General features: G+C 41.1%; 2 protein-coding genes and 1 long non-coding RNA gene across 10 annotated transcripts; 1 reads left to right on the top strand and 2 right to left on the bottom strand.

The window, feature by feature from the left end:
• Nucleotides 1–919: 919 nt before the first annotated feature.
• On the bottom strand, nt 920–22,959 carry kansl3 (KAT8 regulatory NSL complex subunit 3). Of its 7 annotated transcripts, none has more exons than XM_028577747.1 (23): nt 22,772–22,959; nt 21,206–21,480; nt 20,346–20,516; nt 20,133–20,223; nt 19,084–19,269; nt 18,831–18,959; nt 18,596–18,712; nt 18,414–18,512; nt 17,839–17,910; nt 17,640–17,714; nt 16,442–16,599; nt 16,243–16,306; nt 15,112–15,300; nt 13,680–13,836; nt 13,285–13,362; nt 12,606–12,785; nt 9,017–9,104; nt 7,989–8,116; nt 5,913–6,019; nt 4,487–4,685; nt 3,329–3,447; nt 1,927–2,020; nt 920–1,446 (listed from the first exon to the last, which is right to left on the bottom strand). In XM_028577747.1, exons 2-22 carry the CDS (start codon nt 21,415–21,417, stop codon nt 2,015–2,017), a joined length of 2,625 nt encoding a protein of 874 aa, XP_028433548.1. In that variant the 5' UTR covers nt 21,418–21,480; nt 22,772–22,959; the 3' UTR covers nt 920–1,446; nt 1,927–2,014. The 7 variants fall into 7 exon arrangements, with proteins under 7 accessions (XP_028433548.1, XP_028433549.1, XP_028433551.1 ...); XM_028577748.1 differs by having other exon boundaries at nt 3,329–3,444; XM_028577750.1 differs by lacking the exons at nt 7,989–8,116; nt 9,017–9,104.
• Nucleotides 10,004–12,030, bottom strand: LOC114555389 (uncharacterized). Its single transcript, XR_003692564.1, has 3 exons — nt 11,388–12,030; nt 10,882–10,950; nt 10,004–10,684 (listed from the first exon to the last, which is right to left on the bottom strand). It is a non-coding gene; the product is annotated as an uncharacterized LOC114555389 (long non-coding RNA).
• Nucleotides 22,702–27,319, top strand: LOC114555387 (beta-microseminoprotein-like). Of its 2 annotated transcripts, none has more exons than XM_028577754.1 (4): nt 22,702–22,745; nt 25,317–25,398; nt 25,503–25,608; nt 27,014–27,319. In XM_028577754.1, exons 1-4 carry the CDS (start codon nt 22,704–22,706, stop codon nt 27,141–27,143), a joined length of 360 nt encoding a protein of 119 aa, XP_028433555.1. In that variant the 5' UTR covers nt 22,702–22,703; the 3' UTR covers nt 27,144–27,319. The 2 variants fall into 2 exon arrangements, with proteins under 2 accessions (XP_028433555.1, XP_028433556.1); XM_028577755.1 differs by lacking the exon at nt 22,702–22,745 and adding an exon at nt 24,633–24,716.
• Nucleotides 27,320–27,677: the final 358 nt, after the last annotated feature.

Raw genomic sequence — 27,677 nt, 5'->3', positions numbered from 1 at the left:
CAGTTTCCGCGGTCATGGAAGATGTACGTCCGCCATGATTTTGGTGCACGCGAGCAACGTTTTTTTTGTTGTTACGTCACAGGGTGTAAATAGCTCAGCTGTGTGGCCGAGGCTATCCGTACCGGGGGTGCAAATAGACACTCCGTTTTTTTTTTTTTATTGAAAATTTGATTGAAAGAAAACCCAAATTGGTGATGTAGATACTTTTTGAAAATGGGTCAAATCTGACCCGAGAACAACAGGAGGGTTAAGGAACAATAACGAGACTTTGATTTGACTTTGATTAGTGCATTTTATTCTAAAGGAGCATAGCACAGTCAACACAGTCAACGCCAGGCATCTTTAACAGTCAACTGCAGCTTCTGCAAACGCATAATTATGACCAATCAGGCATTAAATTAGTGTTGAAGCTGAGATTTTAATCGGACATATTATAGGTCTATGGGAAGTTGTTTGTCACTGTGAAAAGAAACGGCGACACAAAAAAAAGCAATTATTATGATGAAACACTGTAATGATGTGAACATAATTACTGTGATAAGCCACGACCAACATTCAAAATTGAGTTATTTTACAAAAATGGAGATATTCAGAAATATCCAAACTGCTCCACAGACAAGCCGGCAATCCTGTTAATCCTACTTGTCCACACAGAGCCGCAACTAGCGATTCTTTTCATCGATTCTTTTTTTTTTCCATTAATGTATTAGTTGTTTGGTCTATAAAATGTCCAAAAATTTTGAAAAATGTGAATCAGTGTTTCCGAAAAAAAGCCCAAGATGACGTCTTCAAATGTCTTGTTTTGTCCACAACTCAAAGATATTCCGAAACTAGAACAATATTCACATTTAACAAGCTGGAATCAGAGAATTTGTTCTTCAGAGAAATCTTCTTTTTCATAAAAAATGACTCAAACCGATTAATCGATTATCAAAATAGTTGGCGATTCATTTAATAGTTGACAACTAATCGATTCATATTTGCAGCTCTCGTCGCCGTTGACGACCATAAAAGAGATGTTGAGTTGTAGGTGTATAGTGTGCACCAAGACTGTCCTTCTGCGGGCTGTAGAGCGGGATTACCACATTCCAGGCGGGACGCAGTTTATCGGATTCCTCACACGATGGGATTTCCTGCCTGGAGGATAACGTGTCATCATGTTTTCTATCTGGATGTCAGAATGTGAAAGGTGTGAGAAGAGAGCACAGACCGAGCATGGAGACCAGCGGCGGAGCCACATATGGTAAACTTTCAGACAGGATCCGGGGGGCGTGCTCCATTTACGGCAGCTATGTGCACTATTTTTCAAGCCATTTGATTTAATACAGTGCCTAAAAATCTGTACATCATTTGGGAAAAACGTGGTATTTGCCGAGGGGAAAGAATCATCCTGTAGAGCAGACGTCCTGTTTTGTGTCTAACTGTTCTCCAGCTGTCTTCATCGTTCTGAAACCAGAACACAACAAATGTTGAAGAGGACTCATTTTCACTCCTGTCACCTTAAAAGAGGCAGAAACAGTCTGATGTTTCTATTTTTAAGTTACATAACATAACGTAGGCAGGGTAGGAATTTGGCGTAAACAGCATTACTGATCTTGAAACGAATGCGATATTTCCAGCCAGTAACAGAACCGTTGCTTCGTTGATGTTCCGGTCCATTAAGAGAGACTGAGAGGAAATGAAAAAAGTTATTTTAAAACCCTTAAATGATTCGGGGCTTTTTTGAGAGAAAATTCGGGGCTTGAGCCCCCTCCCCCCCCAGCTCCGCCCCTGATGGAGACAAACATCTGCACATAAAGGTTGGGACAACGCAGCAGCACATCCACAGCGGGCCTGGCCTTTTCCAAACCATCTGGACAGGGGAACTCTCTGGAGGACGTGTGGCAGGTGTGTGTGTGTGTGTGTGGGGGGGGGGGGGGGGGGTACCGTCACATCGGCAGGCTGTGGCTCCCAGATCAGATGCCCCTGGCACAGCACCAGCTTTACTTCAGGTGCATCGCCACATGGAAAGCTTTCACCGCTGTAACAGAGCACAGGGGAATTATTAACTCCCACTCCAGAACATAATAAATAATAATAATTATAATAAACCTATTTATATTAAACCTTCTGTTGTCCTCGGGTCAAATTTGACCCATTTTGGGGGTTTTCTTCAAATTGTCACAAAAAGATAACGTGGATGGTTCCATACAATGCTCTTCCCAATAAAATAAAGGATCAGTTCACTACTTTCATTGAATGTGGTTGTTTCATTCAATTTTATAGGATTTGAAAAAAGATTGCAAAAAGAAAAAGTGACAAAAAGCTTAAAAAACGTGGGGAAAAATCTACAAAAAAACTTCAAAAAGCCCAGAAATAAATCAACAAAAACATCGGGAAAAGCCACAAAAGTGTCGAAAAATCCAACTATAAAAGTTTTCATTTGAAATTTTTGACCCAGAAAGACAAACCGTCGCATGGTGGACAGGAAGACAACACAAGGGTTAAAGTCTGGAGGACAAAGACACGTTTGACATTTACTTCTCTGGCTCTAGAACCGACTGACAACTTTAGAGTTCATATCTTCAGTAAGTCTGTGAGGATACACAGCCTCCTATTTAGATGGATTAAGATAAGACTTAGCTGAGGAAGTTGTTTCAACTCTGCAGTCATGGCTGATTTTGATCTAACTTCCTATAACAATTGTGTCAAAATATATATATATATATATAAAAAATCTGCCTAAATACTTCTGCCTCTAAAATAAGGGGACATCTGTGACAACAGCTGTTGTATAAAACAAGGTCTTTATTTTATTAAATTAAAAGCCTTCTAGTGGCATTTCAAACATTAAGCAGACAAACAATTATTTTCTTTTTTTTCTTCCAAGTTTTCAGCAGTGGTCCAGAATGAAAATCAGCAGAACTTAGCAGACTGTTTTTTGGCTTGGTGCGGAGATGTGTTAACATTGAGTTTTGTTTGATTTTATTTGAAATCTGTCCTGACAATAAGGAACCATAGCAGTGTGCCTTTGTTTATACACTTATACACTGCAAATTAAAATGCAGATTAAGCTACAAAACACCATGTTAAATTGGGTTAAGGATTACAATTTAGGGCGGGTAATTAATTATTAATTATTTATTACACCATATATATGTTTGTGTTTGGCAAAATTATAAAGATAAATTACCTAGGGTTGAATGGATAACAATGCGGGCAGTGTAAGATTGTTGCATGAATCACCACATCATGCTATCACATTGGAATTAATAAGTAACCAAATAAATAGCTCAAAGTAAAAATTAGGACAAAATCAGGGGCCAGTAGATGCTTAAATGAGACACACCTTAGGCTCGAGGGGGCGAGCCGGCGCCACAACCTCGCCAGCTGGGCTGAGAGATCCCGCTCTACTCGGCTGTGCTCCTTGCAGCGTCACCGTTATCGAAGTGGGGGCTTTCTGCCCTACTGACACACAAACAAAAACTACTCAGTCAGCACTAACAGCTGGACATGCTAACCCCCCCTGCCCCAAAAAAAGGTGCATCTAGGAGCAAAAGAAGACTGGCGCGTTTGACTTTGCCACAAAAAGTTGTCCAACATGTCAATGACTTATTTGCTTTTGTGGTCAGGTTAGCAAATGGAAACAACGGCAGGCTGCAGGCTGTTGGACAATGAACATAATGAGAGGTAAAAGCAACTTTGAGATTTATTTTAGGCGAGAGGGGGGGGGGTGAGAAGTACAACTGATTCACACGGAGAGGAAAAAGAAAACAAACAGGAGCAATGGAAACGGGAGTTTGATTCCAGTCTTTATTGTAGCAACAGGAACAGAGCTTGAGTAATGCCGTGTGCTAACAGTATTGCCTTTCAACATGTCTCTGGAAGAGGTCGGGATATTAGAAGCAGGTGATTTAATGGAAGGGTTTACAAAATGTTTCTACATGAAGAGGCAGACAAAATAAACACACACATGAAGTGACAGCTCTAACAAACAAATCTGACGTAAAAAGCAGTCTGGATTGAACTTTAGGGTATTCAATTTGGTCAGCCCACATTTGTTTTCACTTAATTCACAATTCTTCTGTATCAAAATGGTCCTGTACATTTATATTTATTTCACACTTGCATTCCATATCTACATAAACATTATGTGTGAAACATCAGTTGGGAACTCACAATTTTGACCTTAATTTTCCCATATCGCTCTTTCTGAACACGAAAACAAAGCATGTTGTACGGAACTGATCTGCCCTCCGATGCCGCAGCCTATAGTTGCGCGCCTGACTCATAAAGGTCAGCTTCTTCCAGGCAAACCACACACACACACACACACACACACACACACACACACACACACACACACACACACACACGCCAACAGAGCTGTCCTCTACTGCTGCAGTCCTCCCTGGCCTACAGACGTCCTGAACTAGTGTTTTTTCCAAAGTAGTAGGGACTCTGAGAATTCAACGTGGCCGTCGTGTTTTGGCAGTTCGAGACATACCAGCGGTCTGATTGGTGATGTGCGCCAAGCCGGGCAGGCTGCTGGCCAGTTTGGCCAGCCCGCCGTTAGTGAGCAGCTGGTGGATGGCGGTGGTTTTAGCCATTCCTCCTGTGGCGACCACGGGCATCGCCCGGAGCAGAGTACTGCTGCTGGTAGCGCCGGAGCTCAGGACCTGACCCTGGGGCTTGCCACAGACCGCCTGAGGGTGGACATGAAGACAAACAGTTTAAAGTCTCGTCATATACAACAACAGACTGAGCGGGCATTCACACACACACTGCGGCGGTTGTCAGAAAACGCAAAAACGCAGGTCCTTCCTTACGTTTTGTAGTAGTACAGTCCCTCCAGAAAAACTTCAACGCATAATCAGCCAAAGTCTGCATATTTATGCGGGGGCCGCATTTTTTCAAATACGCCGCACTTTCGCCGCATAAATTGCAGATTTCCGCACAAAAAAAAAAATGCGGGGCTTGCATTTCATAATCCCCGCATTTTCGTTGCAAAAAAGTCACATAATATATCTCAGCAGAAAGTTGAAAAGCAGACTGTTTGGGGGGGAAATCACTTTTTTTTTCTTTTTCATCAAACTGCAATTTTTGCAAGTTTATTGCATAGAATTGCATAAATATCATATAGCATATTCCATCGCATTTTTTAAGAAAACGTGCCGCATAATCAAGGATTTTTGCCCGCAACAATCACACAAAAACTAATTTTTCTGGAAGGACTGGTAGTAGCGCGCTTAGACTGGGGGCCGCTGGAAAAAACACTGCAGCATCCTGCGATTAAAAGGTGGGACAGATTTTACTTTTGAAAAAAAAACGCAACCCGATGTCACACTAGAGCTGGGCGATGGAGAAAATCAAATATCGCAGTATTTTTGACCAAATACCTATTTGACTATTGGTGCTTCCACAAAACATTTACCCAATGAGATTTGTGATAAATAATCATCAGTAATGTGGATACAACGACTAAGTGGGAAAAGGCAAATAATAGAACAGCTACAACAGGCTGGGAAGTTCAAAAAATGACATCACTTTACTGTAATGCAGCCTTTAAAACCAGGAAAAGACAACACTAATTTAAGACTATATCTAGCCTCGTATATTAATATGTGTATATATGTGCATGTGTATTGATTTGTATGTGCTTTTGTTTTTTCTGTCAAAGCATTTTTGTAAACTACATATACACTACTATATACAAATATGTTTATGCCTGATATTGGTCCTGAAATGTTTGAACCCTGGTTCAGCAATGTAAAGCCCATTTTTGATACGAAAAGTGCTTTTTAAATAAAGTTTATTAATACTTTGGAAATGGTTGTCAGTATAGTTTACATAACTCCTTGTGAATGGACTTTAAACAAGCAAAACTTCCATTGAGGGCATTCATAGTTGTCTGCAATGTAACCAAGAGGTACCTGGGTGCTGCCTGTGCTGACTGCTGTGGAGGGCGAGCTAGGAGCTTTGGTGACGATCTCCTGAAGACTGAAACTTAGGCCTTGTAGCAGACTGCTGGCGGAAGGCGCTGCACACAAACACAAAGGCAGTGAATCATTGGAGCTGAAAATTGGGACAAATATAACAACAACAACAACAACACTACAAACTGCTGCAGAAAAAAGACTTGCACATCTATTACATGAGACAGGTGGGTAGGAGGGGGACGGGTAGGTCAAAAGTTGCAAAGAAACTCCCGCACGCTGTCTAACTTGCAAAGATAAATTGTCACATCATAATCGATCACGTAAAGGCCGGGACACACAGGGCCGATTATCGGCCGTTGGACAGTCTGGCGAGGTCAGTGACTCGAGTCTGTTCGGTGTGTCCCGTTGGGACTCACCCGGAAATGGCGAGTGGAATGAGCGTGACTAGAGTCTCTCAAAATCTGACGAAAATCTCTTAAACGGACCTTTGTGGAGCTGAAATGAAGACGGATTCAGCAACTGCACGGCCTATTTCTCGTTTCGGTGAACTATTTTAGCACAATATGAGATTTGTATTGACATGACAGTCTGGCTTTGAATTTCCGGTTTTCATTTTTTGGGCAACAATACAGATTAGCGCCGCCTGCTGTTATGGAGGCGTATTCCGTCTCGTCTCTTTGGTGTGTTCTGTGGCACTTTTAGGACCAACTCGGGGAGACTGATCATTTCGAGTGGCTTTTCTTTTTTTTGAAAGATTATTTTTTTGGGCATTTTAGGCCTTTAATTATAGGACAGCTGAAGAAGTGAAAGGGGAGAGAGAGGGGGAATGACATGCAGCAAAGGGCCGCAGGTCGGAATCGAACCCGGGTCCGCTGCGTCGAGGTGCAAACCTCTACACATGGCCGCCCGCTCTACCAACTGAGCTATCTGGGCGCCTCGAGTGGCTTTTCTGTTGACGGTGGGCCGTCTGGCTGGCTAGTAGGATAAAGAGGCAGACAATGGAAGGCTTATGGCTGTTTTATGCATCTGCGTCAACTCCACGCCGTTGGCGTCGTGACCCTTTCGGAGTTCTGCGTCGGGGTTGCATTTCACCGCTGTAACAGTAGGGGGTGTTTAGTCGGAGGTTATTTGCGAGGTGTCTGCCAGCCAGTTTAGGTTATGTTAGCAGGCAAACTTTAGCACAACTGCCCACAAAGTACTGCTTGCTGGTGAAGTGCTAATCTCAAAACGTTACAGACATATAGACACTTTACAAACGGATGACCCCGTCATTGGAACCAAAATAAGTTTGAGTGGATTTGCAGAGCTGATGTCAGTGAACTAGCACGTTGCTACTCCCCACAGTAGGCTGCTTGAAACACCGACTAGCAACACACAGGACCAGTTAATCAATCACAGTCCTTGCGGTCTGCGTCGCCTCGACACAAATGACACATTTTTGGAGGTGCGCGTCGAGCTACGCCGGAGGGCTCGGAGGGGGGTTCATGGCGACGCAGAGGGGTCTGCGGGGACGAAGAAAACCGGGTAAGCCCGACCTGCACTTTTTTGAGGCAGCGGCTGTCCACTCTGTTCCTAGTTTCAAACGTACGATGTAAAACCAAGCCCTGGTAAAAATCCTGGACGTAGCAAGAGCAACTACGTTCCCAGGGTTGGTTATGCCGTGACAAAATAGCTTATCAAAATGAAATTTATCTTTGCAAGTTAGACAGTGTGCGGGAGTTTCGTTGCAACAAACTGCTCATACCCAATCACCCCTACAGGCCTAAACTAGATGGACACAAACAAACACACACACACACACACACAAAAAAAGACACAAACACACCGTATAATGTCCAAAAGGGTAAGGTTCGGGACAGTCACAGACAGCAATGGCGCAAGAGGTAATCAATGATGATGTTTGCTTAAACATGTTGTCTTCACACACTGTTTCTCATCCAGTGTTCGAAGCTTTAATCTCAATCTACACAGTGGTTAGAACTACACAGTGCTGTCGAGGTCACTGTGCTGAGATTAGCTGCACAGTTGAGAGTGCAAACAGACGTGCAGGGCAGGACAGGACAGAGATACCTTGGGCAGTAGCCGGAGCTTGCGCCAGGACTGGTGTGGACGACCCTGATACCATGCAAGGCTGCACGCTGTTGAATGAGCTGGAGCCTGGGGACAGGGCACCAGATACCTCTGAGAGACTACCAGACCTGCAGTGACAAACAACCACCAATCTACTCAGGAGGAGGATTGGGCATCGAGAACCGGTTCCAACTTGGTACCAGGGTTCAAAATCAACATTTTTTTGTTCACCAGCCATATGGATAGTGAACGTTCAAATTTTACCAGCCACTCAATTAGATTGGTGTTTGGTGTTTTAAGCCCCCAACGTCGTCACTAGGATTAGGCAATGGTTAGGGTTAGGTGCCTTGAAGTCGACAGTCGCAGCGCTGCCTTGAAGTCGACGTTGGGGGTTTAAAACACCAATCTTATTTTTTGGGCTGATGAATGAAGCACATCTACCAGCCACTTGCATATTTTATCAGCATTTGGCTAGTAGATGGTGCGAATTTTGAACCCTGCTACCGTTTAAAAAATAAATAAAAATCACGATTCAAATGGAATCGTATTTTTTTTTTTATTGGAAGCGTTTGGAAAATGTGGTTTCAAATCCAATCATCGGTTCCAAATTTAAAAAGGGTGCCAGTTTTGGTGGCCACCGTACTTCCTGGCACAGTGAGCGGAGTGTGGATTGTGGAGTGAAGTGTGGCTCTATTTCACGTAGAAAAAGCGGTAAAACTGTAAATCACCACTGAATCAAAATAAATGTTCCTCTTATCTGTGAAGTAAGCATGTGACCTGTTTCAACTCCAGCCCTCAAAGAATTGGAATCGAGAATCGATAAGACCCGGAATCGAAAGGAAGAATCGGAATGGTTCAAATCAAAACGATGCCCATCCCTACTCAGGAGCTACCCTTAGCAAGTGATGTTTGGCCATCACTTAGGTCTCAGACTACACCACTCATCAACCCCTCGGCATCAGACACACGTTTATCCATGGGTGTAGGCATGATTAGGGGCCTGTGTGCAGCCGGGCGGGCTAGCTTACCGCTGGCCTGTGAGAAGTCCAGAGAGCTCCTTGGCTCCAGCCACAGTCTGTCCCACTGTCACAGTTAAGGGCTTCCCAGAGACACCCACTGCACGGAAAAAGAATCATATGTTGCTTAGGGGTGGGAGAAATTGACAAAAATGAATATCTCAATATTTTTTTTTAATATCTCGATATCGATATTCAGACGATATTTTTGAAATCCTTCTAGAAGTTAAAAGAAGCCCTGTTCGGAGGCTATTTCGGTGGGTCTCTTGGGAAAATGTACAAGCAAGATGAAATCATAACAATAAACAAAGGGCTCTGTTCTGTAACATATTGCACACAACCATGTCCTTACTGGAAGCAGTCCTGGAGCTGGGACAAGGCCGGGTCAGACTAGGTTCTGATAGTCCTTCTGACCAGGATTTATGTTGGGATCAGGAGTTGGATGTGATCTGACTGGCCCAGGTGAGGGAGAGGTGCAGTTCTGTGTGCTTTTTTGATGTTAGAGTATACATGGTCTAGTGTGTTCTTCCCTCTAGTAACACAATCTACATGCTGGGAGAAAGCTGGAGGGGAACAGAATTTAAGGACGCCTTGTTAAAAGTCCCCTGTATCCCGTATCCAGGTGATCGCGCTGCAGTTTGTTCTCTATGGTTAGCAGTGAACCAAACTTTTGCTAACATTAGCATCGGGGGCTATGTAGACTGCAGTGTGCCGTTTTCGTAGTAAATAAAATGGTGGACAGGACTCCAGGTCAGATGAGCCGTACTGGGCAACGATCCTGCAGTTGGTACTCCATTCATTGTGCACATAAATGCAGTCCTCCGCCTCTGGCCGTGCCGGAGTTATTTTCTCATTCTGCCGGTAGATAGCTAGCTCGCCGTGCTAGCGCCGACAACAACCTGGAGGGCTCGGTCAGGCTATTTCCTCCGGGATGTTATGAGCCGCCTGGAAGGCTCTCGTAACGGCTGTGTTGTATCATGGTCCTGTATTGATTAGTTCTGTGTGGCTGTACGTACTTGTATAAATATACACCGACAGGAGAGCCGCCCCAGATAGGAAACAGTCATTGAAACTATGTTAAATCAACATTCCGTTGTCAACATTAAGTCACTGAAACAACATCAAATTCTGATGTGGATTCAACATCATTTTGCACCCTGTTTTAATATTGAAACAACGTTGAAATCCTGTCCATAGATCAATGGAATTTCAATGGTATTTCAATTATCAGGAATATTGAAACAATGTTGAAATTTCAACTGAACTAAGGATCAACGTGATTTCAATGGAATTTCAATCATTATTAAGCCATAGAAAAGTATTACTAGGCATACGAAAATGTAATGCCCTAAATTAAATAGCCTATAATGAATATCCTGCTTTATCTACAGCCAGGAAGGTAAAAAGTGATGGAACATTTGAAAGCTTGTATGCCTATAGCCTAGCCTAAAAACACTGACCACACCACACTGTTTAAGGTAAAAACAAATTCATTTTATTAGCCTCTTATTTCATTATTTGTCCTCTTTAGCATAGTTACAGTTCATGTCATTCACGTCTGACTGGTTTGTCGTCCAGTCCTTCCTGCCCGGTCTGACGCATAGCGCAGCAACTGTTGCACAGCTTGGGCAAAAGTAAATTGGGTGACGACGGCTGTCCCCATCTGCTGTGTAAGAGCATCTAAAACAGAAAATACAAGCACAATGCAAAAGTTTTTTCTTTAAGTTAAACAGAACACCCACATACACACACTTGGAAACAAATTCACTAGGCCTAGTATTTTTCAATGATCGGATATAAGGCAATTTGTCCAGTGTTGTAGGCTAGCCTATCATGTTTTCCCTACATTCAAATCACTTTTCAAAATTGAAGGTTACCATTTTACTTGCTTCAGTCCCTCCGGCAGGTGATCTCTTTTCTTCCCTCTCCGCCTGGCATTTTCCTCTCTACAAACACATTACAACACAATTAGAGCAACAAATACTGTCACATCCTTGCCAAACATCAGTTCAAAATGGATTTTTAGGCTAAGGCTAGCGCTAGCTAACGTTAGCTAGCATTAGCTAACATGACCGAATTCTAAAAGTTGTCCTCAGCAAAACCCAAAAGCTATAATGCAACTACAAATGGAAATTCAGTCATATCCAATAATTTCCTTGCCAAAACATTTCCAACTTCATCTGTACCATGTTCTAAGACTGTTACTGCTAGCTAGCTAATGCTAGCTAATGTTAGCTAACGCTAGCGAATGTTAGCTATTTTTAAAAGTTGTCTGATGCAGAATCCAAAAGCATGACGGACACTAACCATCATGTTAACGAGTAACAGTATTTGATTTAGTACAATTCATTCATATCGAACAAAACATATTAAGCAAGCTTACCTGATCGTATTCGCCCCAAGAGTCCAGAAATGAGATGTGTCCAGTGCAGTACGTTGGTCTACCACCCGATGATCTCCCGGTCAACCAAAAATCAATGGCTTTTCAATCATATTTCCCGGTCAACTATATATCAATGCATTTTCAATCATATTTCCCGGTCAACTATGTATCAATGCATTTTCAATCATATTTCCCGGTCAACTATATATCAATGCATTTTCAATCATATTTCCCGGTCAACTATAAATCAATGCATTTTCAATCATATTTCCCAGTCAACTATATTTCGATGGCTTTTCAACAACAGGTCGTTTCCCGGTCAACTCTAAATCAATGACTTTTCAACACATTGGCAATATCGCCCGGTAAACCAAATATCAATGCTTAATCAATCATAAAGATAACTACAGATCAATGTTGTTCCAATGTTGTTGCCATCAACAGGTTTCATCGATATTGTAATGGTGATTCAACATTTATTTTGCATTGAAATTTCAATATCAACCATAATGATGATTCCGATGGAAAATTAATATTTATTCAATGTTGGGTTGCTGTCTGGGGCTGCACAATCGCGCACCGCCATTTTTGTTGACATGAGTGAACGTCTTAACGCACAGGTAAGAACTAGTAGCAGCTTACTCTCGTGCGGTACGATCGTGATTTTGTACAAAAAATACAGTCAAACAAACCCCTACAGTATTAAAATCGCTACATATAATTGTTTAGAAGGTTATAGTGTGCATTATTTGTTTTCTCTTTAACTTCCTTCAGCTCTTTTTATGTTTGGGGGGTCGGATTGTACAAATTATGAAATATTCGATATCCCAATTTTGCATATCGTCCAGACAACAATTTGGATATTATCGTCTAAACGATATATTGCCCACCTCTAATGTTGCTCGGTTAGTATGGGTGTAGCGATACATCGATTCAATGCTCAATGATCAACGCTCAATTTATTAAAAAGGAAAACGTAGTGTAGATGTACGCTATGTCCCAACCAGCGCGACGAGGGCTGACCTGTTTAATTTCAAAAGCGCCTTAAAATGCGGTCCACAAATGCAGCCTCCTTTTACAGAATTCGGAGGATCCAACTGTTGTATCCTTTGCAGCCCCAGGATTCCCAGCATTCATTTCGGCATTCAAGCAGAAGCACAGGCAAACACAAACAACCAATATTTCTTTTCAGGAAGTAAAGATGCCAGGGTTGTGTACCTTGTTGTGCAGCGGAGCTCATGGGGCCCCCTGCTGACTCGCTCTGGGAAACAATGGTGACCTTGATCTTGGCTCTCTTGGAGGCTTTGCTTGGTGTGGGGTTAGGCGCCTGCCTCCTCTTGCCATGGGGCCGCAGTTCATCTCGGTCCAGGCCCTCCATCTGATCACTGGTCACTGGCACTGCACCACACAAACACACACAGTTATGATTATTAAAATCATTTTAAATCAGTATTTTGTGTAAACGTATTGATTTCTTTACTAAGTAGCCATGTATTAAGCAGGATAATGTAGAGTGAGTGGGTCATTATTGCGAATGAAACCCCTTCAGGGTGAGGCAAAGCCTTGACTAGACCCGATGGGGTTTAATTCGCAATAATGGCTCTACAATATCCCTTACATATTATCCAGACTGCTGAGGGGGCTTGAACCTGGGCTGTTTTATTCTTTTGTATCCCCCACCAATGATATTAAATCTTAAAAATGTTCAGCTATATAAAATGTACTATTCTGAGTGTGAGAAATGTAAAATTCAAAGCATTACATTGGATGTTTAGTGAGGAGCCAGCACAGTATTTCATTGTGTGACTTTCATTATGTATAAAGTTAGGGCAATGGAAAGGAGGAAAGAAGTGAAGAGACACAGAGGAAAGAGAAAGGAAGAAGGATAGACACTTACCAAAAATGCAAGGAGGGCTGCCAGGAGGAAGATTTTTCCTCACAAGCATGTTTTGTTTCATAAAAGCAGCAAACTGAGCTGGAATGAATTGGAAAAAAGGTCGGAAAAGAAAGTTGGAGAAGAGACAAGAGGATGAGAGGAGAGTATTTCAGCCACGTTCCATCTTGCCCCATCAGATGTTTAGACATGATAATCTCTTAAATATTTTTTTTGCTGCAATCATTTTCACATCGCACTCCGTCTGTTCTGTGCTCACACAGCTTTTGCAAAATCCAGCAGAAGTTGAGGTGAATGAGAGCTGTGTACGCACACGCACCGAGGATCACTGCACACGTGTAGGTGAACGTGACTGCGTACTGTGTGTTTGTTTTCAAAGCATCCGGAGTTGAACTAACCTTGAGCCTGCTTGTGAGTGAGTACTGTGCCAGAGCGCTGCATGTGGGTCTTTAGGAGCTGCGTGGCTGTGATCAGACTGGACTTCTGCGCTGGAGACAGACCAGACGTCTTGGGTTTGGGGCTTGAAGTGGGACTGCTACAGACGCTAGACAGATCCTGAGGACACAGTGAAGAGGAGGAACACTTGATGATGAGTCATGATACATTAGCGTCAGTCAGGGCTGCAACCAACGATTACTGACACTGTCGATGAATCTATCGATTAGTTGTTAGGTCTATAAAATGCCAGAAAACGGTGCAAAATGTGGATCAGTGATTCCCAAATGTCTTGTTCAACTCAAAGATATTCAGTTTACTGTCACAGAGGAGCAGTGGTGCAAAAAGAGGGTATGCGGCGCATAGGGGTTTGGTATTTTCTATTTGTAGCTGCATAGGTGGATGGATTATCTCAGCAAAGGAGACGTGCTCACTAACCCAGATTTAGACAGATTTGTGAACTATATTTGAGAGAAATAAGCCTTTTGTTTACATAAAAAAAGTTTAGCTCATGAAAAATGCGGGTAAAAACAAAAGTGTTGCATTTGACACTGGGTAGTTGCGCCCCTGCAGAGGAGAGAAGAAACTAGAAAATATTCACATGTAAAAGGGGCATTAAAAAATGACTCAAACCAATGAAATTATGAACGACAAAAAAAACGATTAATTTAATAGTTGACAAATAATTGATTAATCGATTAATCTTTGCAACCCTAGTGTCAGTTATTGAACATGTACACGTACCGCTTTAAATACTCATTAGAAACAATGCTTTAGTTGCAACTTGTCGCAACCAGCTCAAACGAGGTCTGTATGTTAGAATTCCTCCCAAATGCACGCTACAAAATGAAAACTTAAGAATATAGTACATATTTGTTACCTTAATTCTGTTACTCAAGGGAGTGGAGGAAGTGAAACGCTGTCATAAAAAACCTGCCACCTTCAACACTCTGCTGTCTGGTGGATTAGTTTCACATTATCTGGCATATCTGGCATTTATTCCCACTCAGCAAAAATGAGAAAGTGTGAGAAAGACGCAATGACTTTCAAAACAATACCAATTCTCTTATTTTCCATATTTCTTTCTTGACTGGACAGACAGTCTAAAACGTTTCCAATTTTGGGGGTACAAAGCAAACCGAGCAATCATCACACGTGATCGTCAATTGTTATTCCATTACAAAATAGAAATATTAATAATCAGCAGCCCCAAACAGAATCTGCAGTTTTTTACAGTTTTTTCAGCGATGATCCAGAAGGTACATCTGTGCATCGGCAGATTGTGTGTGGCCCTGATAATCAGATGCAGCCCTGGTGGTTCATCTGAAGGCTCAAAATAAGTGACACTTCTAACCATTTGAGAAATGTTGGTAATTGAAGCCTCGGTTAACTAACCTCTGAACCTGATGGTGAGATGGGAACTCTGAGCGCAGGGGAGGAAGGCCGTCCTCTCTCCATGTCGAAGGGAAGCTCCCGCCGAGGCCTTTTCTTCTTCTCCGTCTCCAGGTCCCTCGTCTCCCCCGAGCCATGGCTGTGGCCCTCTGCCCGTGCGAGGACGCCGGACAAGAAGTCCGCTATCTCATCCTGCAGATCAGTCACAACACTTTTCTTATCAAGATCATAGACGTTTTGGTTTTCTTTAAAAATAAAAAAAGGTACTGCAGACTAGGGGAGGGAATCACAGGGTACCTCACGGTACGATACATGGCTCACAATACAGATAATCACGTTATGATACATGGCTCACAATACTGATAATCACGATATGATACATGGCTCACAATACTGATAATATCACAATACAGTATATGGCTCACAATACTGATAATATCGCGATACAGTACATGGCTCACAATACCGATAATATCATGATACATGGCTCACATTGCCGATAATATCACGATACACGGCTCACAATACCGATAATATCATGATACATGGCTCACATTACCTATAATATCAAGATACATGGCTCACATTGCCGATAATATCACGATACATGGCTCACAATACTGATAATATCACGATACATGGCTCACAATACCTATAATATCAAGATACATGGCTCACAATACTGATAATATCACGATACAGCAATTCGGCGATAATCAATATATTGCTAGACAATCCTATTATCATACATCACAATATCGGTCCAACTATGAATACAAAATTGCCCGTGAAAAGTTTAAGTGCAGGTTTTCTCACTTTAAGTTTTTCAGTCTGTAAATTAAAATGACACAACTACAGAGCAACTATGGGTCCAGACTTTGGACTTAAACGTGGCTGGGGCATCGGTTATTTTCATCAAACTGCTGTCTGACATCCCATTGAAAACATCTTCCTCCCTCATTCATGTGTTGCGCGCCACCTTGAGGAGCCATGAAGTAGTGCGCAGGGAAGCAGGGAAATTTTCAAATCGCCATATTTTATTAATGAAAACATATATATTTGGCGCCAGCGTATCCATTCTTGTATTGCACCAAGGACAAAGTAAATTGAATATATGCATTGACAAGGACCAACCTGAATGCAGCGGTCCACCATGGTCTGCGTCAGTCTGTCTGATTTCATCTTTGTGGAATTGATTCTGTGGAAGGACACCACTTAGTGTTACCATTACTACTGAATGATATTAAAATCCTTACACTCAGCTAGCAAGAATATAAAATTATATTTGTATATTTCCTGCTTCTTAAACCGCCGGTCCGAGGCGGGGACTGACCTGAGGTTGTCATCTGATCCTCCCACCACCACCATGCTGTTGTCTGCTCTCAGCTTCTCTCTGAACTCCTCCATGCCTTCTATGCTACAATGCATAGCGTTCTGGCCAACCACAAACAACACCGGAGTCTTCATGTCCAGCAGCGGGTCGTCCACATCCTGCAAACCAGGAGCACATTAACCCTCTGACGTCTAAGCCACTTTTTTCACCGGTATTTGGGGCGGCTGGTCTCTTTGTATAATAATGCTTGTATAACCTCAACTCTCTTATCGCAATCAAGTTATAGGCTAGACATGATTTCTTTTTTCAGTACAGCCTGGGCTGTCAGGATATGCATGCTGCAGGGATGTCACATGAATGTATAAATTGTTATACGACTACACCGACAAAAGAAAAAACTAAGTCAAGATTAAATTTTACAGAAACGTATTAAAATCACACAGAAAACAATAATGAGACTTTTGGCTTATGGTAATTGTTCTCCCAAGTCTTGGCAATCAGGGGAAACAGAAATAAACACTGTAATTAACAAAAATAAAAAGACTATTCAGATTATTCTCAGAAAAGTCCACATGCAGCCCTCTTTGGAACGGCCCAGGTGTTATCCTTCATGCTAAACAATCAGAATGACGCTAGTCTGAAACGATGCCGCGATATTGAACATTACATAACTTGATTTATGGGTTCATAATTATGGATTTATGGTACAAAGACACCGTAGTTTCAGGCTGGATTAAAAAGCTTCTGAAGTGGTTCAGTGGGTAGAGCAGGTGAACATATACTTTGAGGCTTATGCCTCGAAGCAGAGGTCCAGGGTTCGAGTCCGACCTGAGACGATATCCTGCATGTCTTCCCCCTTTCTCACCTAGTTGTCCTATCAATTAAAGGCGGAAAAGCCCAAAAAATTATCTTTAAAAAAATTAAAAAATTATCTTTAAAAAGGCTTCTAAAAGGCCTACAATAACACGGAAGAACTCATTGAAACGGCACACCTCTCTGCTTCCAAATCTAAACAACAAAAAGTAAGATCTAGTGATATTGAACATAACAAACGTTTCCTGTCGTAGGGGGTTAACATTCATTTACAACTACCGAAGCTAAAGGTCACTTTTTCTTAGTAGAAATTATGAAATTAAAAAAGTATAAACATATAAAAGAAAAAAAGCATATCATTGGAAGATAAGGTCTTAGGTCTTACCCCTCTTGGCCCGTTGACTGTTAGCAGGGGGAAGCCGAGACACACCACAGCGGTCAGATACTCCATAAGGGATACCTGTAATTATTAAGTAAGTAAACAACTAATGACGCTTTAAAATGGAGAAAAACATTTATTTTCAAAGGGTATAAACTGTTGTGCATCACATGAGATCACAATGACGCGTTATAAGAAGTCTTACGTGACAAGCGATGAGAGCTCCAGTGTTCCAGCCGACCAGGATGATGGGTTTGTGGGGGAAGTGACTGTGAACCTGGTGGTTAACATTAAACAAAACAGAATCTGTACTCTACGTGGTTTTATTTTTCACAGACACAATCACTGAATCGTAGAAACAAAACGCTTCACAGACAAGATTATTTTTCGGGTAATTATTTCAACGAGACATTTTAATACAACATGTCTAGTAGGTCAGTATGGGGTTTAATGCGCACGTACTGAGCACTGGCAGTTAATAATGCACATAAAATAAAAACAGTACTCTGCAAGGGCTAAGAAATTTAGATAAGAACGAGGCGTAAACATGGCAAAAGACATTCGTTTTTTTAAACCAAAACGTGTAGATGTAGCCTGAGTCTGTTTGGCTAATTTGGCCGGTATATGGCCGCCTTTCATGCAATGAATGCTATTGTGAATGCACATTAAAAATAAATATATATTATAAACAAATCAACTATATGGATTATCTACGAACAATATCACCATCACTCTGCAACTGCAGTCACAAAAGCAGCAAATACAAACAGATGATTGTACCTCCATCACCTTGGCTCTGACCGTGCCCAACATGTGCTCTAAGCACTGTGTGATGCCGATGTTTGCGCCGCTGTTCACGTGACTGTGCACAGGAATAACCTGACAAAGAAACAGTTGTTATAGGCACTTTTTGAGATTTAATAATCCTGGTAACATAGATTTAATTGAGTAAGACTTAAGACCTTTCCCAAACAAGAGAGCTGTGACTGCCAGAATCTCATTCGCCGCGAGGTAGAGAGGGCAGGATTGGTTGGGCTTGACGGTGCGATTAGGATGAGCGGGGCTCCAGGAAGCTTGCTCTAAAACACATAAGAAAACAGACAGCGATCTGGTCTTTAACTTTTACACATCATGAAGAACAATGTCAAAGTAAGTTGTATGGAAATGGTTTCTATTACAATGGTACAAAAGGGTTACCGGTTTGTTTTGAGACAGGACTCCAACAGCTGGGTCCCAGGGCCGTTTTAACAGCAGTGACAGGGCCTCTGCACTTGGAGCGCCAGTCTTTGCCGTTGTCAGCAACATTCTGTCAATCAGCAACGGCAACTTCCAAGGCACAAAGAGGAATAGTAAGGAATCAAAAATCCCAGATCTTGCACACACTGGTGCAGACATCGGACGAGAAATATTAGACAAATTCTTACTCTTCATTCAGTGACACCCATCATACCTTGCTTTTGAGAGTCTGCAGAACATCCAGGTAAGCAGCAAGCATAGCGAGGCTTAAGGATTCAATCATGGTAGTGTGTAACCACTGCGTCAGTTTGGTGTCCCAGTTCACACTGGCTAATGCATGCCGCACCTTCCTGGCACAATTGTCCACGGCTATCCTCCGCAAGATCGGCTCATTGGAAGCCTAAAGGGAAACAAGATCACACGAGACACCAACAATGGCAATTATATACAAATGGATTTATTCACACAAATCACTTTACAGGATGATACTCTGCCCTAACTTCAAAAACGTGAAACTCAAAGTAGTAGGTGCTTTTCAAATGATGATACATGCTGTAGTACATTGCAGTAAAACTATATGCAGAATGCTGATTTTGGCCAATACTAAAGTTGTGTGTAGTCAACATTGTATAATATTATTAATGATCTACTCTGATTCCACAGCTTATAGTGTCCAAAACATACTTGACTGGTTTGCAAGGTTATTTCTCTTGCAATATGTGTTTACTCCTAAATGGGGAAAACTGTTTTGCAACAGCCTTCGTGAAATGGTTGCATTGATTTTTTTAGGTTTATGACGGGTCATCCAATGACAATCCACTAAAGCATTGACGTAGGCTATATAAACTTCTTTAAACAATCATCGATGCATAGTATGTTTTGTTTAACAGTGCATAGGTTATCAAACGGGAAGTGGGAAAGCACACATACGGTTTCAGATATAGAATAAACATTTAGTGTTTTCCCATAGATGCACACAATGGGTGGGCTTCGGGGGTCCTCATTTTTCAATATAAAAACATTCATTTTCACATAATTTTGGACCATTAGTATTTCCATATCTGTCTAAAATGTTGGAAAAGCTAGAGCAGACAAACAAATAACACTCATAAAGCTTGAAGACAAAAGTCTCCGCTGTTAAAACAACTACAATCATTAGATCTGATAAAATAACTGATAACTGATGATTTCAGAGACCTATAACTGTTTTCAATGTTTTAAATTCAAAGCTGTTGAGAACAGAATTAAATGAGCGCAACTTACATTTTCATTGGCCAGGCGGGCTAGTCTTTCAGCTTGTAGAGCTTTAAGGACTTTATTGAACAGTTTGTTCTGGGCTACTGACCATCCCGTCCTGAAACAGAGTAATGACAAAGTCAAAACAACGCCTGAGATACTTTGGATCAGAACGTCTTCTCGAGGAACACGAGGGTCGAGTAGATAATAAATGAAGAGTGGATCGCTCCAGGGGTTTACTTGTTTACGTGTTCCTCCCAGTCATCGGGGGGCGGAGGGCTCTCAGCGACCGTGCGAGCAAACAGAACATGTCGCTCACACTCCTTCATCACACTGAGAGCTTTCTGGTTATCATACAGAGGAGCAGGCGTCGCTGTGACCGTCTCTACGTCTAACAAAGAATCAGAGTCTCTGCAGACGACAAAAAGAAAAAAATATCAATCAGAAAAGGGTTTATTGCCACAATAACTTACACTTATGTGCAATTTGCCTTGGTGAATAAACAAACAAACAAACAAACATATTAAGCATTAATATGAAATAAACAGTAAATACAGAAACAAATATATACACAAAATAACAGAAAAAAAGAGGCTGAAAAATGATTTAGTGATCAAATTCTTCACTTGGGGATTTTTCAGATGCATGAAGGGCTGGCTATCAGTAAAAACTATTCGATAGCGCTAACGATACCAATACCATGACTTTGATACCGATTCCTAAACGTTACTTTTTTCAATACCTATTTCATAAAATCCATTATGACAAAAAAATGACAACATCTTATTATTTATGTTTTAGCTCGTACTACGTAAGCTGTCTCTGTGCGTAACGTAGAGCTTCTTTCCTGCGTGCCTCTATGATGAGTAACATTAAACAGCCAATCAGAAACATCATTAGAAAGGTAGAAGCATGCTGCATGCTTATTGGCTCACTGACGCTGATGAGATTTACTCCTTAGGTATTGAAATTGGGTATTTAATGACAAGGCATTTTTCGATACTCGATACATTTGAGGCAATTCGGTCAGTGCCTAAAAAGTATAGAAATCGGTACACAGCCCTAGATACATGATTGTGATATGGAGCTTTCTGACTCACGACAAGGCTTCAGGCTGGCGACGAGGGGTAACAAACAGCGTCCTGGTGGGCCGGGCGCTGCTGGCGTCAGGGTGGGCATTCCATGGCTTGGCATAGCTGTGGTCCAGAAACACCAAATCCAGCTCTCTTTCGTGAGCCGACAGCTGGAAGAGCAAGGATGTGCCCATCTTTCGTGCCGATATCTGGAAGTCTTTATCCCCACCTCGATGCATCTTCTTCCTGGGCCCCAAAGGGCCCCGGGAAGAGCTCAACAACTCGGGTGGATTCAGACCAAACTGGTAAAGAGAAGCAAAAATGTATTAAATGAGATAAGCTGAGAAAACAACAAACTCCTTTCCTTGCCTTCCACCAAGGAACATTTTTTCACTTTTTGTTTTTTTTCCTTTCTCCTTCTTTTCTATTCAGTATTCAGGTCCAGCCCTAATCTTGTTAAAAGCACCACTGTTCTAAATGTGTTAAACTGGCACGCAACATGTAACAATCTAATGTATCAACAATCCACGCAACTAACTTTATGCACTCACAGCAAAGTCTGTGAGGTGTGCATGTGTGTGTGCGTTTGGACTAAAAAAGCTGGCACATGATCTTGGTAAGCAATCGGACAACTTTGTAGTAAATATTTCGGTGCATCAAAAAGCGTGCTTGTTAAGATACCAGCAGACAAGCTAATCCAGCACAAATTAGTGCATAAAAACTCACCAAAATGAAGTATGTAAACCTCATAATTAAATACAAAATCAAGGGAAAACTGCAAAAAAAAAGATCCACTTTTTGAAGAAGAAAAAAAAAAAAAAAAAAGGACCCCACCTTCCACTTGGCTGTTTACGGGCCTGGTATATTAGTTTTTCTTTCTATTTCAATTGGATAACATAAACTATGCATTGAAGAGTGGCCAAATGAAGCCCCTTTTTTTTTTTGCAAATCTCCATCACATCTTTGATTGATTATGTGTATATTGATCTGTATTATTTGTGAAAAACAAAAACATCAACAACAAATAATCCAAACAAGCGGGTCTCGGCTGCTCTGTCCACGGTGAGCACCACCCATTAAATCAGAATCAGAATGAGTTTTATTGTAAAAGTAAGGATGCACGTGCATGGGTCTTGATGTGTTTAGGGCAAAACAATAAACACATGAAAATGGAATAAACAATCACAATAGAGTAAGGTACTGCAACAGTTAAGAACAGAAATATAGAACAGAAATATTGCCATAAAAATATATCTGAGACATTATAACAAATATGTACGGTTTTGGAAAGGAAAATAAGATGTAACGTTACGATTTTGTGCAGGGTGTTTAAAGATATTAATCATTGCAGCCATATACTAGGTATCATTATCATATATAATGGACCTGTTTTAGGACGATATAACTTATATTACTACTATTAACACGTCGGTTAAATAATATAACTTTACGAGTCTGTTAGCTCAATATTCATCATGAATGCTATCGCTGTGTAAAGGGTCTGAGGACTGTGGGCTGGCCTGCAATGCTAACGTTAGCACAGAAAGCTAAAAGCTATCAAGATGGGGTGTGTATCGCTGTTCTGCTGCTCACCTTTTCGCTCTATTATTCCATGTTTTCCAAGACGGTTTAAACTCTTCTTTTGAGACAAATAAGATCAAAAAAGGACGTATTTCTGTTAATTATAGAGGTTTATTTAAAGCACAAATATTCAGTGCGTACAAGCCTCACTTCCTTTTGTTGTGTGTGATCTGTTGCCACGTTTGACTCCACATCCCTCCTTTTCGGGGCGCTAAAAACAAGTAGGACAGTCAGGGCTACATATGAAGAAAACTGGCAACCCAGTTTGTGGCGCGTCAGTGAACGACGCAAAACATGGACTGGATTAAAGCAGACTCTGGCTCATTTACAACCCCTTAAAGCAGGGGGGTCAAACTCATTTTCCCAGAGGGCCACACTGGAAAAAGAGAATCACACCAAAAGGCCCAGACATGTAGAGTTTATTGACGTGCTTTTGTTACTGCATAAGTGCATGTCACTTTATTTTAAACATTTTGGTAGCTTTTTTTCCTCATTTCTGTTGTTTTTGTTCCAACTTTTCTGTGGCTTTCTACAGACATTTGTCATCTTTTTGTAAATGTGTTGCTTTTTCCAACATTTTTGTTGACATGAAGCCCTGCAAAAGTCATCAAAAGAATTCCTTAGCCATCATAGAATTTAGCAAATCAAGCAAAACAATGCTCATTTTTTTTAACAACAACTTGTTCACAGCCTGAATATGAAAACAGAGTTGGCAAATCTGCCAAATTCTGCTTTGAATGTCAGGTAATTTCAGTTTAAAAAACACTTCCCTGTGTTTTAGGGTTTGGCGCACAACTAGGCAGGCCAAAATGTATTGTGAACCCAAACTGATATACGGGCCGGATCTAAATCCACAACGGGCCGGATTTGGCCCGCGGGCCTTGAGTTTGACATATGTGCCTTAAAGGGTAACTACCGTTTTTTTTAACCAGGACCCTATTTTCCTATGTTTTTGTGTCTAAGTGACACAATCTTTGAAACTAGAAAATTCCACAAGAAATGTTGACAGTGTGCCTACTACTCGGTGCACATCCGAATAACACTGGCTAACAGTACATCTGCTATTTGACATGTCCTGAAAAGAGAGGACAACACGGCCTACAGTAAAGAGTCTCCATGATAGGAGGAGGAGGAGTTTGTGTTGGGAGGTTATTCAGAATTTTCAAGAAACTCTATTCAAACTTTAAAATGTTAGGGTACTATTCAACTTTCAAATCACATTAACACTTTTTGAAATAATTAACCTTCTTTAAGGCCTTTAAAAAAAGCCCTTCTGATATTTTTACATTATGTGCCAATTGCTGCTATTGCAGCACGTCAGCACACTGAATTGGTTCAGTATTAAGCAAGATCGCTGCGGTGAAACAAGCTACAATGTAAGTTAATAGGGCAGCTGTCCAGTTTGTATTTACCTTCACAAAAGTGCTTGTTTTGCCACTGACAGGCTCAGCTTAATATTCTTAATGTTTGACTAAGGAGGTTGACCTTTCTGTGGTGAGTGACCTCTTCCCGTAAACTGACGACTCCTCCCCTCCCCTTATTTAATTCTAAAGGTATAGAATATATATATATATATACAAAATACTGAGACATTTTCACTCCAAAATAGTTACGTAAAAGTAGATATTACTCCAAAGAACTTTGTCAAATCTTAAAATGAACCTAAGCTATTTCTAAAATGACTTACACTGCATTTTCTAGTGTTTTTATTTGTTGTGTTGAGACCATGAACTGTAAATATGATAATAATATTTGAAGACTATGGTTAAGACAAATACAAACGGTGGTGAGTGACCTCTTTCCGTAAGCTGACCACTCCTCCCCTCCCCTTATTTAATTCCAAAGGTCCCTGCAGCAGACACTGTTTAAAAGACAGAGCCTTTCATTAAACATACAGGATACTTTAACCTCTTACTAAACACAATTCAGTTTGGACGGAAATCTGACTGCCACTATGGTGAGTTTTAAGATGGTTGAGTTATGAATTGTTTGTTGGGAGCTGAATTTGTGTTTTGACTGGATAAAGTAATGCCAATCATGGGGAGTTGTTATAAAAACTGATGTTTACTAGTAGATAAAAGTAATACAAATTGATTTTGACTCATTTTATGGATCTCATGTCATGGTTGTCAAAACGGCAACACTTTACAGAATGATTCATCTGTTTTAGAGGAGAAAGTGATCAATTATTTTTTTCAGCCAAGGACCTTTTTTTAAAAGATACAGACTATACCAGGGGCCCACTCATATGTCCCTTGGCATACTTTGTAGTTATTTATAAATGTATACAGTCTTTGTTATGTGAAAGAACAGCACAAGAGAAATATTAGAAATATATTAAACATGACATTCAACATATTTGCAGAGTGTTATAGATTTGTTAGATAAGAAAGAACTACTTTAGATTAAAAATCTAAATATTATTTGTTGAACTATGAAGCCTTTTGTAAAAAGAAAATAATAATAATAATCTGGAAACTTGGGTACATATCTGGATTCACTATGCCGAGATCAAATATTAAAACTGATGTTTGTTTCTGTTTTTTCCCCCGTGAAGAAATACTTGGCTCTGGCTGTGCTGCTATGTGCTCTGGCGTCACTGTCAAACGCTTATTGCTTCCAAAAGGCCATGAAACAAGGTAAAGGAAAAATAAAAAAACCCTCACAAACACAGAGATACACTAGGCTATATTTATTACACTTATATTTTGAAATATTCACCACTTTTTCTTTCCACCCATAGGCGTGACCCATTGTCAGGACGATGTGGATCAGACGTGGCATGCTGTGGGAGAAAGATGGAGAAACAGTGCATGTATGGACTGTGACTGCAGTGGCTGCTGTTCTGCGTGAGTACAAAACATTTCTGTTTTTCAATGAAAACACTTTAATTAGGGGCCTGACGTCGTCATAATCAGATTCTAGTCAGAATATGAGTCTGATACTGCTCCATTGGGCTGTGATTATGGGGTGTGTTTCAACCGAACCAGGAAAGAAAATGCGATGGAGGAATCTACACATCTCAATTCTCCAGCGGCAGCCGTCTTTGTTGTAAACAAATTCAACCCAAGCTCTCTTTCGTGTAATGTTGACGAACTGACCGAAGAGCCGGTTAATTAACCCGACTCGTGTCACTGAGCCGTGGGGAATCGAGTGCCATACGTCAATGAACCGACTCACTCCTGTTTTTTTCTTTTACTTCATTCGTGCCGTTGGCATTATATATATTCAATGGTTGGCCGCATTGCTTGGCCGTTGTGTTGCTGGTATTCTTCTGCGACTGTGTGTGTTGTAATCTAGCTCATTAGCGCCTCCACTGGACTGGAGTGGTGGTGCTAGAATCAATCAGGAAATTAGCTACTAATGCCTAGACCCGAACGAGACCGAATGTAACCGTGTAACCTGCCGGCCCGCTCAACTCTAATGTAACCGTGCAACCGGCCGGCCGCTCGATTCTAATGTAACCGTGCAACCGGCCGGCCGCTCGAGTCTAATGTAATCAAGCGCTGTCTTGGTTCTCGGCAAGTTTGAGTTATTAACCGAGCCTTGTTTCTGGTGCATCTTAGAGGATTGTGTTCACGGCAATTCACACATTATCGATGGGGAAGTACAGTAGGCCTACATCACATACAAATACACGAATATTATTTTGGTAGTTATGTTAAGTTAAATGTTAGAGAAGTGAATGTTGCTACGTGGTAGCTAGGCTAGGCTGTCACAAGGAGACCGCGCACCAGGCTACTGAACGAGACCGTAAGGACCGTAACCGAGGCTACTGCATGAGTCTACATTCAAACGGGTGTCTAGGTTCTCGGCAAGTTTGAGTTATCAACCGATAGCAGAAGCCTTTATTTCTCGTGCATCTTAGATGATTGTGTACATAGAAATTAATAGATTACATAATTGATGGATATCACATACAAATGCACGTCATGTTATCTTAGTAGTTATGTTAAGTTAAATGTTTGTTACGTGATAAGTAGGCTGTCACCAGTAGACTGTGCACCAGACTACTGAACAAGACCGTAAACGTGCCTAATGCATGAGTCATGTAATCAAACGGGTGTCTAGGTTCTCGGCAAGTTTGAGTTATCAACCGATAGCAGAAGCCTTTATGTCTCGTGCATTTAAGAATTGTGTTCATGGAAATTCATATGCTACATTACCAAGGGGAAAGTATTAGGCCTATATCACATACAATTCATGTCTGTATTTACATATATTGTTAACGGTGTGTTTACTGTGTATTTGCAGGTATTCAATCCCCAAACTTTTCCCTGATGACTGCGTGTCAGTTTTTGACTCTCATGCTTGTGAATACATAGTGCACAAGAAGGACGACCCATCTGTATTATGTCCAATTTATGGAGCAGTAGGGAAGTGATGGCTGTTGGGAAGGTCTGCAGTATTTTCTTGGACGAGAGAGAAAGATGGAGGTGGGATCCCTCACAGGAAACACTGCCTGTTATGTTGGTTGTAACACACGACCAAACAGGAAGCACAGCTGCTGAAAATTGAAAATGAAATAAAATCAAAAAAAAATAAAGAATTGTAAATTTCTTCATGATTCACACCTTTTTTGCCTTTGTTTGTTTGAGAAAGAAGAGAATCTGTAGTACACAAAAACACAAACTACTCCACCAATTCTGCACTTGAAGTTCAGTACACTCTTCCTGATGGATTTTATTTTGGATATTAAAAAAAAAAAAAAAAACACAACAGACAAACACATAAATAAAAGATAAAAACATTTATGCTTAGTATAGTCAAAAAAAAAATTAATTAATCTGGAAACTGGGATACACATCTGGATTGAGTATGCCGAGACCAAAGTTCAGTCACTTTATTATCCCAAATGGGAAACTTGATATGCAGTCAGGAGTGAAAGATGAAAAGAAACACATTCAAACAACATACA

Source organism: Perca flavescens, chromosome 5, assembly GCF_004354835.1.
Source record: "Perca flavescens isolate YP-PL-M2 chromosome 5, PFLA_1.0, whole genome shotgun sequence".
Taxonomy (NCBI): Eukaryota; Metazoa; Chordata; class Actinopteri; order Perciformes; family Percidae; genus Perca; species Perca flavescens.
The sequence above is the reverse complement of the archived record's forward strand: the minus strand, read 5'-3'. Positions and strand labels throughout refer to the sequence as shown.